Genomic DNA, 14304 nt, shown 5'->3' with positions numbered 1-14304 from the left:
CCGCCAGACTACCCCAAATACGAAAATTCGCCGAAATTCAAAAAGGAGTTTTTTTTTCGAAAACCCGGAATTTGTCCCGGAGTTTGAAAGCGCGCCAACCGGATTCAGACTCCGGTGGAGCTTGCCGTGGGCGAATAAAGCAGGGAATGCGAGGTGGGGACGACAGATGGCGACACAAAACCACCCGTATTTGTTTATTTTTACCCTCATAACCCACTCCCCCCACCTGTCAACGTCCCAATATCAGCTGTCTGTTCCGACAACCGTTTATTATGCCAAGCGAAGACTTGTCTCGATAATGTCCATTGTTTGCGAAGAAGTGTTCGACGAAACCAGTCACCCCTCAGCTGATGGTGAGTCGATTCCTCCGCATTTGCACATTCATGAACTACTTCCAGCACAAATGTCACCCCCTTTAAAAAATTTTTTTTTCGTCAGAGGTCCGCGATTATGCTTCTAAAATCGGCATCGACCCCGAAGCGGAACCCCAACTCCTCCCTCTGGCCGCGGAAGGGCTTATGAAAGCTCTTCCTCCAGGTTGGAAGCCTTGGTAATCTTCCAAGTTACAAAATTTCTCTTTTCTACCTCCTTTCTTGCAGCTACGACGACGGATCCAAGTCGTATTACTACTATAACAACATCACAGGGAAGACCCAATGGGAACACCCATTGGACGACGTCTACAGAGGCTTGGTCAAGAAAGTCCGAGCTGAAAGCCAATCGTTGAGCATCGGAGAACCCACAGAAGACGCCACCTACGCCCGCGATGAAATCCCGAGCTTCGAAGAACCGCCCAAATTGGATCCTCTCCGAAAACGCGACCTAAAGTTATCCCCTCTGAAAACCAGTCCGAAACACGAAGCCAAACTTCTAAAACAGCGCTCGGAGGATCAAATTCTGTCCAATAGAAAGATTACACTTAACATTTTTAGTAGTTTCGATGAAAAGAGCTCATTCGATAAACACCCGCGAGCGTTAGACAAACCGGAGTTGAAGATCAGTGGCGGAGGAAGCATGTTCTTGAAATCCAACACTAAGAAAGCGGTGGATTTGACGCCGAGTCCGGCAAAAAGCGAAACTCTCGATGTTCAGAACCAACCGAGAAGCATCCTCAGAGAACGAAACTCCATCGAAGTCTCCAGAAGTATGGATTTCGATAAAATTTCGTTAGATAAATCGGAAAAAGATGATGATGATAAAAAGAGTGTTCGCTTCAACTTGGACACCAACACTGATGTCGCCTTCACTTTTTCGGATAAATCGAGCTCTAGTGAAGAAGAAATCGGTGACATCATCAACATCAAGATGACACCGACTAAAAAGTCGCGATTTACGGTATCTCCAGTCATGGACTTCCAGCCAGAAAACGAAAAGAAATTGATAAAACCGAATCCGACGGATTTCATCAAACCTAAATTAACAATAAGCAAAGGCTCGGACTCGGACGACGACTCCATTATAAAAAGCATAGAAAAAAAAGACAGCGAGGAATCAGAAGACAGTCCTCTTCACACAAAAATGTTGTTGAAGACGAAAAAACTCGAGGAAAAAGCCGAGAAAAAAATGGCACAACTCAAACAAAACATCTGGGAAGAGAAAAACGACGAACTCCTCAAATTCAAAGACGATCTTCAAGAATCACAGAAAGACGAATTCGAAAGGATCCTAATCAACGCCAAAACAGACTACGAAGATAAAATTAAAGATGAATTAGAGAAACTACGAATCGAAATGGGCAGCAGAAACTCCGGCGCTCTGAAAGAAGAGCGTTTAAAGTGCGACGAGATGTTGGAAATCGCTAGAAAGAAACTCCAAGAGGAGTTCGAACAAGAAGAACGCCATATGAAAGAGAAATTCGAAGTAAAAAAAGAAGAAATCGAACGATACTACGAAGAAAAATTAGCTGAAATCGAAAAAGAGTTGGCTGAAAGAGTCGAAAAAAATCGTGACGAGATGATCATCACACACAATTCGAATGTAGATCAACTGAAACAAAATCACTCGATCATCATCGAAGAGCTGAAGAAAGAGTTTAAGTTGGAAGAGGACGCATTGAGACGGGACCACAAGGCTGTGATTGCTGAACTAAAGAATAAGATAGAATTAGAATCGGAGAAAAAGGACGAAAAGTACGACAAGCTCCGATGTGAAAAGCGCTTATTAGAAGATAAATACCGATGTCTCAAAGACAAATATCTGCGGTTAAAGACTGAAGTGAAGATGTCGATCGAGAAACGTAATAAAAAACGGGAACAAGGCGGTGCCACTACGACGACAGGATCAGAAACTGAGCGAAGTCATTCGAATAACAAAGACAAGACTCCACTGAATTCGCCCTTGCGAAAACCCCCTAGATCTAGCGAACCATCAAAAAGCAAACCGGAGCATCGCACAACGCGTCAACTTATCACGCAAGATTTGGATACTTCCGTCAGTGATAAGAGTGAAAATAAATGCAACAAAGAGTATGATTCCTCTGATAATAGTACGAATCCAGGTCGCAGTCGAAAAAAGATATTTTCGCGTTTGAAGAGTTCGTCGACATCGCGGATCAATACCTCTGGCAAGTCGAGACGTAATCAAAGGTCATGTTCTCCCGTTGAAAATTTAAGAAGACAATTACAGAAGCTGGAAGACTTGGAAGATCAGTTTCCGCAAAATCCCCAAGCTGACACTTATCATCTGCGGTATCCGTTTTCGGACGGTCAAAAGTTCGAAGGAAGTTCAGAGTTAGAATTTTTCAGACACCGTATCCATTTAGAACGTGATTCCATTAAGAGAGCCAAAGAGAGTCTAAGAAACCAAAAATCGCTCTTCCAGCAAAGACAGAAGGAGCTCAAACTGAAGCACGGGTCAATGGCGCGACACACATTGCAACAACTCTGTCAGGTGAGTAAGTTCTTCGTAACTTTTTATCGAAACGTTGGTTTTAGGAGGAGAAAGAACTAACAGATATGGAGGTGTCCCTCCACCGCACACGTAGCCTCCTCGGTGAAAAAGTGATTCGTTTGCGGCACCTGGAGCAATCCCTACAAAGAGCTACCGTAACGGCGGAAAATCGCCACGATGACGCTACTCTAAGTGACATTTCTTCACACAGTGCGAGCTCCGGGATCAGTTCTACGGAGTTCGCCACCGCCGATGCCATCAGCAAGGGGATCATCCATGGTGAGCATCTTCAAGAGTCTTCCGAGATCATCCAGAGTTTAGAGAACTTGAACTCGGAGATACGTGAAATTTGGGATGTTTTACGCAAACAACATCAGTCTGGTGGCATTGCTGCCGGTAAGTAAAAAAAACCCCTGCGTGAATTTGTCCCCAATCGGCTTCTGATGTTGAAATTTTCCCTTTCACAGTAATACCACCCCTAATCTACCCTGACTTAGGCTGGCCGCTGTTGGCAGGGGCGGCACCGGTTCCAGCACCACCGTCCATCCCGACGTTGGCAGATAGGTTGCATAATTACCGCCAACACGTTGCTTTGGCGAATGCTCAAAGTACTGTTGTAACACATGCGAATCAAGGAGCTACAACTACGCTTGTTGAAAGAACGAGGAATTTAAGACATTGGCTGAGGCAAGCGGGCATCGATAATAACGTGGAAGGAAGTACTCCACAGGCCACGCTCTAAATTTTAAACAGTACAAATTTTATCAACGTTGGCATTTTTAGATTTTAAAAGTTTAGACGATTTTAAGGCTAAAATTTCGGCCAAATGTAGCTCCATTGTTAGATAGAAGCATGTATCATCAAAACGTTTCTCTATAGACGCTTCAAATTGTGATTACTCAATCTATTAAGATTTTTTACGCCTTGTGATTGACGGACTGAGGAAATTGTGATGTGATAGCGTTTTCATTTCGATTTAAACATGACCTACAAAAGTCTTGCCTTACTTCATTTTAACTGTTAACAAGTCCATTGTATTTGTACCTAAAAACGTAAAAAAAATAGTGCCAATCGTATTATCGACTGTTAGGAAGGGTTCTAATCGCAAATTTTATCAAAAAAATCTAGTCATTATCATTCCCGCACAAAAACATGTATATAAGGAAGTTGATGTTAAGGTATAAAAAACAAAAATAAACCTCTTAAAAAACCTTCTATATTCTTCATTTACAGCGTAATCACTCCAGATTTCAACGCCTTACGCTCCTTCGCTTTAACTTGCGCAGCAATGCGATCCAAATCTCGTCTTCCTTGTTGGGTCAACTCGCGGCCTCCACTTGGCGTCTTCTCAATCAATTTAAGTCCTTCCAAACTTTGGAGAGCTTTTCTAGCGATGCTGCCCGCAGAACGACAAAAGTGTGAAGGTTTGGTACCGTTGCGTTTACGTGTGCCAAAGATTTTAGTCACAGAACCCACACCAATTGGGGATCTGATGTAGATGTGTCTCACAACGGCAGCGCAACGGGTGTAGTACCAATCGGGGTCATAAGGGGCAAGCTCTTTAGCTCTTGAAGTCTTGACAAGGTCCACCCATTCGGGGACACGCAATTTGCCAGTCCTAAACAATCCGAGTTAGCAAAAAAAGTGAGGTTATGTTACAACTTACTTTTTCAAGAACTGGGCAAAAGCCTTGACGAACTTGTGTTGGTCGACGTCTTTGAGCGTCACAGACGGCATTTTCTGAAAAAAATATTCTAATTAGTGGCGAAAATTCGCAGTTTAGGGGTTAAGCATCTGCGACCATGCCGTTTATAAAACAAGTTCGGGAACACGTAATTTGTAAGACAAACTGTCCGTATATTAATGGGGACCGGTTGGGGGCACAAAATGACAAGAATTTGCTATAAAGTTACCTAAATATTTGGATATTTCCAACAGAAAACACACACCTCTGTTCACGTTTCTCCAAGATGGCGAAAAGGGATTTTCGATCCGTTATGTTGGCTAACTAAATAAACTAGAAGTAATAGCGCGAAATTCAAATCGTATCACAAATTTATTTAAAAAATTAATAGTACAAGAATATTTACGCTTATTTTGAGGTATTTTTTAACGCAGTGAACACTCTAGTACAGCGCAGATTTGTGCAGAGTTCCATAACAAAGTTTCCAATGTAGGTATCTTTTTCTGATTTCTTATTCTCAAAAAGGATGACCACATAAATGTTTGGTTCCACAGTCGTCAAAATGTAAGTACACTGGCTCTGTGAGCTAAATTTGTAAATGATTTTATCTACAATTGTGAGTTCATCTGCTGTATCTGAAATCATCTTCAAAATGGTCTCCAACTGTGGGGGGCTCCGCTAAAACAACACGTTAAATCCTGGAACAAATTACAAGAGGTAAATACACTTACAGGGGGGTATGAAACAATAATTGGGAAGCTATCATAACCAGTGGTGTCACAACTGACTTGGTTATCTGAGAGTAGGATTACACAAGCAGCTTCATATCTCTTATGAAAGTTGACGATTCTGAAATTAAATGTTTAGTAGAGCTCCAACAGTTTTAAGCCTTTACTTTTGGTAATGATCGTGATGTAACTTTGAACATAAATGTCTCATTTCATTTGGTGTAGTCTGGTTGGCTAGAGTATCATGAAAATACAAACTATACTTGCTCAAGACTGCTCCTTTGAGTTTTTGGAGCCATTGAAAGAGAGCTGGCAATGGATTGTTCTTCAAAAAACTGATTTTCCAGTTCTACAAAAATAAATAAGTTTCTGTTGGGTTTTTCTAATAATAACAGACCTCTCTATTTGGAATTTTGCTTTCCCATAAAGTCAGTCTTGTATGAGCTCCATGAATTAGAGCCAAAGATGGTAAAAACTGAAGCCTCTGCAGCTCAGTTAGAGCTTTGAACAACTGTTCTAAAATTTCTACTTCTAAACCAAATGCAGCTTTAGCTGGTGTTAAACTGATATCTGTAAATTCCAAGGCATGTTTGTCTATCAAAGTCTGAATGTATTTCAACATGTCACTGTAGATAAACTGATTATTAAGGCCCATTCCATAGATTCTTTCATATAAATCGATCATATTTACACGCGCATTTAAAAATTGGCCAATATTTTGGCAATAATTTTGGACCCTCCTGTCTATAATTGTTGTTTTACAGTTATCTTCTAATTTTCGCAAATCTGATCGCATAGCTTCATAAACAGAACGTAGAGAATTCTAAAAAACTCTCATTAGACTAAAAAGAGCACTAGAGACTCCACTAACGTCTTTTCTAAGAAATCCCTTGTTTTTTGTCTGTAGGAAACCCAATTCAATGTAGCTTTTTTCAGTCAGAGCTAATTGTTGCAAGAAGTTTAAAAAAGTGCCCCATGGTGATAATTGCGAGCCTTTTAAAGTCTCTTTTTCTTTCTCCTAAGGTCTGTGTTCAGAAAAATTAGGTTATATTATCAAATTACTTACAACATGTTCTTTAGCTTTGTCGTAGGATATTTGAGATAAGTGTGTAAAATATGTATGTAGAAATAAGTCCTCTTTCTCCATTCTCGCGGAAATAATACAAAATATGTGTATTTACAAAGAAACAGACATTTTGGAAATTCGTAAGCGCGACTGCGTGGGTAATAAAAATGTCATTTGCTTAAAAAAAGCCAGAGATTGGAGCAAACGGGTAAGCTGTCTTCTAACGTTAAATAAAAAGGTTTGTGGGCTACTGCTAAGGCATTTTTCAAATAAACAACGCTGTAATAAGACCATAATAATTTTGAAATTTGTCGCTCGTATGAACTATCCTAAATATACGTCATTCTAAAAGTTACTAGGAATTTTCAGTGGCGGGATATTTAAAAACAATATTTGCCATTCCTTTACTGCCGAGTTATTTGATGATTCCGAATGAAACAAATCGCTTTCTGTGTAAATTTATTGAAAAAAAAATCATGTACATACATATTTATTGAAATACCAAAGCAAATGAATAATGATTTGAAAATAATTTCATAAAAAGTAAACATAAAAATAAAAACAAGACTTAGCGACAACAAATGGCACAATTGTACCGCCAAAAATCTTGTCCAGTGATCTCTTAAAAACTTTAGAGTGCTATCAACAGTGTCTATTTAATTACAACATTTAACCCCCTTATTAGTAAAATCAAGGCACATTTTCAATTGGATGTAACAATAATTTCACTGATTAATTGCAAATGTGCCATGATAAAATCCTACAAGTTTTCATTTTTCACTCTATGCTAGTAACCATAACGTTCTTGTAATGAAGACATCACTCCATTCGCCAAAGAACTAATTCTTCCTGCCACTTTAGTCACTCCTTGTCTCACACTTTCTCTCACGTCTTCTAAGTCATAAGCTTGCATGTTACTGGCATTGTTGGTACTTTCTGTAAGAAGAAGAATAAGGAAGTTATAGAGATGATGATGATAAATCTACCTTTGCTATTTCCAAAGAATTCGGCTGAAGAAATACTGGAAGAACCCTGAAATCTGTTTAGATTGGCTTTTGTTTCATAGTCTGGTTCGCGATCGGTGAAGAATTGCTCAGAGGAAATTGCTTTAGCGTTTCCGAATTTCTTCTGTGCCACATCCGTGCTTGTGTCAATACTTCTGGATGGTTTTTCTACAAACTAAATAAATTTTGAGTAAAATAAAGAGTATCTCATACCTGATCTATGAGTCGTCTTTGGTTTCTCAACTGGATCTTCAACAATAACCCAATTATCCTTCTCCCTCTCGCGTTCCCTGCTACTACTCTCCAAAAACGAATCCAATTTACTGGCGCGATTCATGTTAAACCCCGAACTGAACGAATACTCGTCAAAGAAACTGTCACTGTCTGATATTCTCAACTTCCCCAAGGAAGACAACGTGCTCTGAGTGGGCTGTACATTCTCCTGCTCAATCTCCGTCATATCACTTAGCGCCGAATGACTGACCCCGCTATTAACAATTAAAAAATAAAAACAGTTTTCGTTATGATTACTCCAGTTACCTTCTTGCACTGACTCCCATTCCCAATCTCTCAATTTGTTCCGCTTTTTTGGGATCTTGCTTCCTCAATTGTTCCTCTTTCTTCATTTGCTCGTTACTGAGGTCCTTGTAGGCCAAACGCACGGCTGCCTCTCTGTCTTCTTGTTCTTTCATAGACAGAGCGGCGGCTTTGGCGGCGTCTTCCAGAGCCTTCAAACGACTCTCTTCGGCGATTTCAGCCTCGCGCTCTAAATCGGCGAAGTTGGTCTTCACCTTCGTTGCGCCGAGGCCCTTCTTTGCACCCAACTGAAAGAAAGTTAATTATAACGTAACACTATCAATTTACATTGACCCACGAAAATTACTTAATCGTGTAATTTAAGTGGAGTCGTAACGAAGTCAAGGGCGCGGTAAAATTACCGAAAACGCCCCCAGCGTTACGAGTTTCACAAGAAATTGATACATTGATAAATATCTAATTACAAAAACTCGACTTATACCGACCCCTGATTTTTTCGCCGCAGGTTTCCGGGCGGCAATGGTGGATTTCCTGGGTCCTGCCGCGGCGTTGAAGTCCACTGTGGGACCTTCATCTGGATTGATCGCCTCCTTTTGCAAAGACTGTGATTCTTCAATCTAAAATTAACATTTCAATAGTGAAACTCATTCCTGTGGTACCCATAATTCTGTTAATGTTAACCTTTGCTAGCTACACCTACTTTCTGCTTTTGCTGATGCTGAGGGGCGTCAGGAATGGTGAAATTTTCTTGTTCTGTGAAGAAATCAACTTCTTTCTCTTCAACGGTTTCCTCAACATGGGGATGAACATGGAGCTATGAATGTTAAATGAAAGCAAATTCACAAAAATTGCAGTGCTGGGTTAGGGCAAGCCACCTACCTTGTCCTGACCTTACTAAACCACAAGCACAAAAATCAACAAACCTGTGTGTTGGTTTTTAGAGAATTTGCTGCCGCCTGTTGTAACTTGTCTCTATACAGTTGTGCAGCTCTGGAGTTGTACTTCTTTTGAGCATCAGTAGTCACACAGTTGTGTTGTGAGAAGAACTGGATCTACAAACAACTATTAGAACGCATTTTTCGATTGAATTCAACTAATTACGGCGTTGGAGTTGCCACCCAGCTGCATCTGTCGCAACTGCATCCACGTCCAGTTGGTATCAAGCTGGGTAGACCTGACAAACGTCAAGTGTACCCCCAAACTTCTATGCACTGCGGAACAGTCAATACAAATAAAGACTCCATAAGTGACGCTCGACCACGTCGGGTTCTTCGCATTGCAATCAAAACACACCTGGAACAGACAACCAGACACGTCATGGTCATAACCTAATTTCCTAAACGGGGCGCTCGACTAAAACAACTTACTTTGTTAGCAGGGGTAGCTCGTAATCTATGGAAAACTGCTTCAATATCGCTTTTACTTGGCTGGGGGTCCATCGCAAGATCAACACTTTTATCACAACTGACAAGACAAGTCCTGTCACTTTCACGACACGTTGTCCAGCTGAGATTTTTTAATTCAAACTGCCCCCGCAAGAGGCGCTTTTCAAACTAATCTTTTTTAATTTAATCGCGTAATAACAATGCAATTCAGACATCCGTAGATAATTAGTAAATAGCTGAACGGGTAGAACGTTTTTTTCAAGGTGAATTTCGTAATTTTTCCAAAAATGGCGCTTTTAATTTCAAAAAATTTCCCGAGCAACCAATGACAATTTCCATTGTTGTCACGTGATTATGACAGTTGTTTGGTTTGTCATGCCAGCCAGTGGAGTTCGTCTGATTGTAAACAAAACGTGAATTAGCTGTTTTTTTATTGAATAAAGTAGAATTGGAATCGATCGGTGCATCTCCAACAGTTACACAACGATTAAATATCAACATCTGCGGCGTTGGCATGAGAAATGTTGGAAATGGACGTAAGAAATCAAAAATTGGAACAACAAGTAAGGCGCTTTAATTATTCACAAAATGGTAAGAAAATCAATCGGACGTTATTTTTAGAGGCAAATAATGGAGCAGAAAATGAAACAGAAACGTATGACGTCCGGCATGATCCAAGCCTCAGATGTTAGGAAGAATTCTGCGACGCTAAGGACCAACAGTGGAAGCAGAAGGGAGTTGCATGGTACAAGTCACGACAGTCAATTCGTCTATTAATAGAAGTATTTTAGGTTATGACGGTCCTTTACAGTATAGCATGGCAAGGGATAACAACCCTGACCAAGTTATATCAATACTATCCAGCCCTGATAGTGCAGATGGTAAGTTTCATTCAAACCCTTTAAAAACCTTCACAAACGCGACATTCCAGACACAGTTGTAGAGGATCTAACTATGAACCCCTCAAGCGACCTAATGGACGTGGAAGACGACGAATCTTCCCCTGTAGCTTCAACCCCTAATAACGGAAACATTCCAATCAACCCCATTAATGACCAACCAGCATTCATTAATACTAGCACCGGCGAAATTGAAGGAGACATTGAAGGGAACGCCGAGAAATTCGTACTAACGCCAGCGCCCCAAAAAGTTTTGTATAAATGTAGGATAACGAGAGATAGAAAGGGGATGGACAGGGGGTTGTACCCCACTTACTTTTTACACTTAGAAAGGGATTGTGGGAAGAAGGTTTTTCTATTGGCTGGAAGAAAACGAAAGAAGAGTGCCACTAGTAATTATCTCATTTCCACTGACCCCACAGATCTGTCAAGGAGTGCTGAATCTTATGTGGGTAAGTTGAGAAATCTATAGAGGGTGTGTTAGGGTCGTGGACAGCGGTACCAGGCCATAAAAATCGAATCAATACTTTAAAAAGGGCTCCAGAAATTGAAGGTTCTAAGCGTTAAAATAACTGAAGAGAAATGCTAAATACTGAATGGTTTTGAAGACAAAAAGTTAATTTTTAGATTGAAATAGAGTATTGATTTTCCGGTTCCACACGAAAGCGAAGGGCGCACGTGATCATGTCATTTTGTTTTCCTTTTTTGAGCTGTTTTTATTCTCTTGGATTTGTTGCTTGTTAAGCATATTCTTGAATTCAGGATGTGAGAAGTTCACGCTATCGGAAATCTTCTGTTTGCTGGCAACGTGACCCTTGGGCGTGTCCATTTTTAGAGTTTTCTTAAATTCTTGCAGGCAAGCTGCGCTCGAACCTCCTGGGAACTCAATTCACAGTATACGACAACGGCATTTCCCCCCGAAAGGCGAATTTCCGTGACGGAGCTACTCCTCGCCAAGAGCTGGCTGCAGTGACCTACGACACGAACGTCCTCGGGTTCAAAGGCCCCCGGAAGATGACCGTGATTCTTCCCGGAATGACTCTGGATCAACAGCGAGTGGCAATCTACCCGCAAGATGAAAGCGAGAGTTTAATCGAATGTTGGAAGTCGAAAAATATGGATAATCTCATCGAGTTGCATAACAAAACTCCTGTTTGGAACGATGATACTCAATCTTACGTGTTAAATTTCCACGGGAGGGTAACTCAAGCGTCGGTGAAGAATTTTCAAATCGTCCATGACAGCGATGTTGAGTACGTCGTGATGCAGTTTGGAAGGGTCGCTGAAGATGTTTTTACAATGGATTACCGGTATCCAATGTGCGCTTTGCAGGCTTTTGCCATAGCCTTGAGCAGTTTTGACAGTAAGCTCGCCTGCGAATAATCGAATTTTTAATGTGCCTCACAAATGAACATATCCGGCTAATTGTGCTTAGGTTAAGGTTTTATACACTGGAAGGAGTTCCGTTGTTGAAGAAAGTCTAGTCGGTTTTTTAAAACGAATGTTATTTTTTAAGATTTTATATTTAACTTTATCCTACATTGTTTCGAATACGTTTTCTTTGGATACTTTAGTGCGGCCTTATATTTTGCCTTAAACCATTCGTACTGTTAGAATTATTTACAAGAATTCACTTGGGTTTAGATAGAGATAATCGTAAAACGATCACGATACAATCAAAATCAGTGTTCGCAACGTGTCTTGGAATTGTCAATTCACCACGTTTTATCAAAAATACACTGGATGTTGTGTTCAAATCGTGCATAGAAGCTCACGAAAAATCAGTATTTCATTCATAGTTCAAACGTCGGACTCTCGTCCGAGCATTGAGAGAGGCTCAGGTTTTATTTTGTAAAGTTAGATTTTACAAATGTATTTTTGTAATTCCTGCAATAATTTGCTTGCATTCCTAGTTTAATTAATTTTAAGTTTCGTAAGTTCAAAACGCTCGCTCTTTTTCATACGAAATTATTTTGATATTGAGATGTTTTGAACTTGTGCGTTGATTTTAGCAGTATTGTACACGTTTTTATGCCTATTGCATTAATAAAGAGTGACACAACTCCAAGTGTTTCAATAACGGCAGACCACAATTATCACTCGTTCTGCTTTCGAACAAGTGGTACCGACATATTCGCACTGTATTACCCAGATTATATAACAATTTTCGACGGAAATTGCTCGGCAAAGCCGGAAAACAACTCCTGTTAGTCTCCAGTGAGAATAATTGCCCACTTTAGACACTTTGCCAAATTTTTTCGCTCCAAAATCACACTGATACACTGCATCGATCATTTCCTCTTCGTCATCACCGGCAATAACCGTAATAGAGTAACCCAATTTCGACGCTGCATCAAACTTTCATCTGAAGTATTTTGTAAAAAAATAACATTTTACAAGAGTGGCCTAGGCGATGAATTATTTATTTGTTGTGGACCGCATGGGAAATTGGGACGATTTTTTGACACGGAATGAAAATGTTGGACGATGGGCTTGCGCAATTAAGGCCGGACACGTGCTTCACGAATATTAATCCGGTTCGATATTTGGTTAATTAGGTCCGATAATCTAAATTTAGAGGCAAATTTAATAACAGTAGTTGAGGCAAAAATTACAACAAGCAGAAATTCTACATAAATCAATGATTCCAACACTTCCCGCTGGAGTTTACAGTTAACAATATTAACAGTATATCAATGTGTTCTGCAATTTTATTGATTTTCAAACGAAAACTGTTCTAAGATCTTCAAATATTGTAAAGTTTAATTAAAAACTGTCATTTCTTGGTTAATAACTCCCATAATTGCTAAGGAAAATTCCACAAAACTCAAAAGAAGCTTATTTTTCCTTCCTTGAATGTCTCAGTGCTTCCGAAGAATCTCCGCAAAAATGGTAATTTACGTTATAAAAACTTCTAGAATTTTAGTGACATATCGCTGGTGTTTGGGGGCTTTGGTCACGCTGGCAAAATCGTCAAACCAGCAAAACCGCAACCACAAACCAATTACTGGTCCCCTTCATAAATACGATCATCTCATAAAGAATCATCAACATACGAAAACCATTAAAACCTCTTCAAAATGGGTCTCACTTTTGAGTAAACAAATATAAATTAAGTTATTACGAAACCGACAATTAGAGCTCCACCTGTTTGTTTGTCCATCTAACGATACTTTCGTCGCATCCTTGCCGAAAGAAAGCCCCCACTGTCCGATCTCCGGAGCGTGGCCGCCTTCCGATGTCTGCAAACTCTTTATTACTCTCGAGTTTGTAACACTTGAAACGTTGCTTTGAACACAACTGGTGATGTGACTGTGAAGTGACCACTATTAATAAATCATAACAGAATACATCCTGAAGGAATCTTCAGTGGATATCGTCGTGGAAACTCCAGGGGATGAAGTGAGTACAACATGTTTTGATGACTTAACTTAATTAACGGTTTATTGTGCGACATGTGTAAGCAAGTGTTTTTTCTTGGTAGTTAAAGATACAACGTTGTTGATTCAGAGTAGGTGATCTAGATAAATCCGTGGCTCTAGAATGGCGATTTTGATTCATTCGGTTCGGTTCTACATCAAGGAAAGTTCATAAATTTCGCACTATTGTTTTACCTTTTTCGGCGAGTTTGACTCAATTGAAACGGAAAGTCCATTGAAATTATGCAAGATTTTCACCAAACCTTTGTCTTAACATAATCGAATCTTTTGTCCGGAACACGTAAAGCAACAAATTAAAATGTAAATGGAATGAGGTAGCTTTTGAATTCTTTCACCTCGATCTATAGACTTCATTATTTCAAGTATTTGAGTGTTAGCACCAAAATTTGTTACGCTTTGTGGACAACAAAAAGTCTTTTATAACTGCGTGTTTTTAATTTGAAAGGATAATTACACGTTGCCAAAACATAGATCTTGTTCACAGCATGACAGAGCCTCGGGGTGTGTTAATTACAATCTATTAAATTAAACGGAATTTTTTCTGCACTATAGAGAAGAGCACTATGAAATGGCGAATATTTGGGAGCGGAGATAATCTAGGACATTTTTATAAAGTTTCACCGAGTTTCATACTGTAAAAAATTCTATTTGCTTAGTACTAAAAAGTAAATT

The 14304-nt window shown here is 39.9% G+C and overlaps 5 protein-coding genes across 8 annotated transcripts; 2 read left to right on the top strand and 3 right to left on the bottom strand.

Annotated features, from left to right (window-relative positions):
- Positions 1-71: 71 nt before the first annotated feature.
- On the top strand, positions 72-4055 carry Cep164 (centrosomal protein 164). Of its 2 annotated transcripts, XM_088043770.1 has the most exons (5): positions 72-353; positions 439-550; positions 600-2889; positions 2934-3285; positions 3357-4055. In XM_088043770.1, exons 1-5 carry the CDS (start codon positions 167-169, stop codon positions 3629-3631), a joined length of 3216 nt encoding a protein of 1071 aa, XP_087899896.1. In that variant the 5' UTR covers positions 72-166; the 3' UTR covers positions 3632-4055. The 2 variants fall into 2 exon arrangements, with proteins under 2 accessions (XP_087899896.1, XP_087899898.1); XM_088043772.1 differs by lacking the exon at positions 3357-4055 and having other exon boundaries at positions 600-2884; positions 2934-3020.
- A 30-nt stretch (positions 4056-4085) lies between these two features.
- Positions 4086-4912, bottom strand: LOC148169717 (small ribosomal subunit protein eS19-like). 2 transcript variants are annotated; one of them, XM_088043774.1, is made up of 3 exons: positions 4803-4912; positions 4556-4629; positions 4086-4507 (listed from the first exon to the last, which is right to left on the bottom strand). In XM_088043774.1, the coding sequence occupies exons 2-3, from the start codon at positions 4624-4626 to the stop codon at positions 4117-4119; spliced, it is 462 nt and encodes a 153-aa protein (XP_087899900.1). In that variant the 5' UTR covers positions 4627-4629; positions 4803-4912; the 3' UTR covers positions 4086-4116. The 2 variants fall into 2 exon arrangements, with proteins under 2 accessions (XP_087899900.1, XP_087899901.1); XM_088043775.1 differs by having other exon boundaries at positions 4839-4908.
- Positions 4913-4926: 14 nt separating this feature from the next.
- LOC148169716 (KICSTOR subunit 2-like) lies at positions 4927-6551 on the bottom strand. The gene is made up of 6 exons (XM_088043773.1): positions 6368-6551; positions 6173-6319; positions 5699-6124; positions 5469-5650; positions 5305-5422; positions 4927-5251 (listed from the first exon to the last, which is right to left on the bottom strand). Exons 1-6 carry the CDS (start codon positions 6446-6448, stop codon positions 4982-4984), a joined length of 1224 nt encoding a protein of 407 aa, XP_087899899.1. The 5' UTR covers positions 6449-6551; the 3' UTR covers positions 4927-4981.
- Positions 6552-6841: 290 nt separating this feature from the next.
- On the bottom strand, positions 6842-9450 carry ArfGAP3 (ADP-ribosylation factor GTPase activating protein 3). 2 transcript variants are annotated; one of them, XM_088043777.1, is made up of 9 exons: positions 9276-9450; positions 9010-9201; positions 8832-8960; positions 8609-8722; positions 8394-8525; positions 7912-8195; positions 7585-7859; positions 7354-7539; positions 6842-7303 (listed from the first exon to the last, which is right to left on the bottom strand). In XM_088043777.1, exons 1-9 carry the CDS (start codon positions 9345-9347, stop codon positions 7155-7157), a joined length of 1533 nt encoding a protein of 510 aa, XP_087899903.1. In that variant the 5' UTR covers positions 9348-9450; the 3' UTR covers positions 6842-7154. The 2 variants fall into 2 exon arrangements, with proteins under 2 accessions (XP_087899903.1, XP_087899904.1); XM_088043778.1 differs by lacking the exon at positions 8609-8722.
- Positions 9451-9613: 163 nt separating this feature from the next.
- On the top strand, positions 9614-12255 carry ktub (Tub domain-containing protein ktub). Its single transcript, XM_088042924.1, has 5 exons — positions 9614-9856; positions 9915-10038; positions 10085-10174; positions 10225-10644; positions 11049-12255. The coding sequence occupies exons 1-5, from the start codon at positions 9815-9817 to the stop codon at positions 11573-11575; spliced, it is 1203 nt and encodes a 400-aa protein (XP_087899050.1). The 5' UTR covers positions 9614-9814; the 3' UTR covers positions 11576-12255.
- The last annotated feature ends 2049 nt before the right edge of the window (positions 12256-14304 follow it).

Source organism: Gnatocerus cornutus, chromosome 8 (assembly GCF_029298725.1).
Source record: "Gnatocerus cornutus isolate USDA-ARS CGAHR chromosome 8, icGnaCorn1.1, whole genome shotgun sequence".
Taxonomy (NCBI): domain Eukaryota; kingdom Metazoa; phylum Arthropoda; class Insecta; order Coleoptera; family Tenebrionidae; genus Gnatocerus; species Gnatocerus cornutus.
The sequence above is the reverse complement of the archived record's forward strand: the minus strand, read 5'-3'. Positions and strand labels throughout refer to the sequence as shown.

Coding starts and splice junctions, on each gene's coding strand:
- Cep164 (XM_088043770.1), top strand. CDS start 167: ATGGCGACACAAAACCACCCGTATTTGTTTATTTTTACCCTCATAACC. Junction 354..438: donor CAGTCACCCCTCAGCTGATG/GTGAGTCGATTC, acceptor TTTTTTCGTCAG/AGGTCCGCGATTATGCTTCT. Junction 2,890..2,933: donor CATTGCAACAACTCTGTCAG/GTGAGTAAGTTC, acceptor CGTTGGTTTTAG/GAGGAGAAAGAACTAACAGA.
- LOC148169717 (XM_088043774.1), bottom strand. CDS start 4,626: ATGCCGTCTGTGACGCTCAAAGACGTCGACCAACACAAGTTCGTCAAG. Junction 4,508..4,555: donor TTTGCCCAGTTCTTGAAAAA/GTAAGTTGTAAC, acceptor CGGATTGTTTAG/GACTGGCAAATTGCGTGTCC.
- LOC148169716 (XM_088043773.1), bottom strand. CDS start 6,448: ATGGAGAAAGAGGACTTATTTCTACATACATATTTTACACACTTATCT. Junction 6,125..6,172: donor AGGGATTTCTTAGAAAAGAC/GTTAGTGGAGTC, acceptor AGAGTTTTTTAG/AATTCTCTACGTTCTGTTTA. Junction 5,423..5,468: donor CATCACGATCATTACCAAAA/GTAAAGGCTTAA, acceptor ATTTAATTTCAG/AATCGTCAACTTTCATAAGA.
- ArfGAP3 (XM_088043777.1), bottom strand. CDS start 9,347: ATGGACCCCCAGCCAAGTAAAAGCGATATTGAAGCAGTTTTCCATAGA. Junction 8,723..8,831: donor CTCTAAAAACCAACACACAG/GTTTGTTGATTT, acceptor TAACATTCATAG/CTCCATGTTCATCCCCATGT. Junction 7,860..7,911: donor ATGGGAGTCAGTGCAAGAAG/GTAACTGGAGTA, acceptor AATTGTTAATAG/CGGGGTCAGTCATTCGGCGC.
- ktub (XM_088042924.1), top strand. CDS start 9,815: ATGTTGGAAATGGACGTAAGAAATCAAAAATTGGAACAACAA. Junction 10,175..10,224: donor CAGCCCTGATAGTGCAGATG/GTAAGTTTCATT, acceptor GCGACATTCCAG/ACACAGTTGTAGAGGATCTA. Junction 10,645..11,048: donor GAGTGCTGAATCTTATGTGG/GTAAGTTGAGAA, acceptor AAATTCTTGCAG/GCAAGCTGCGCTCGAACCTC.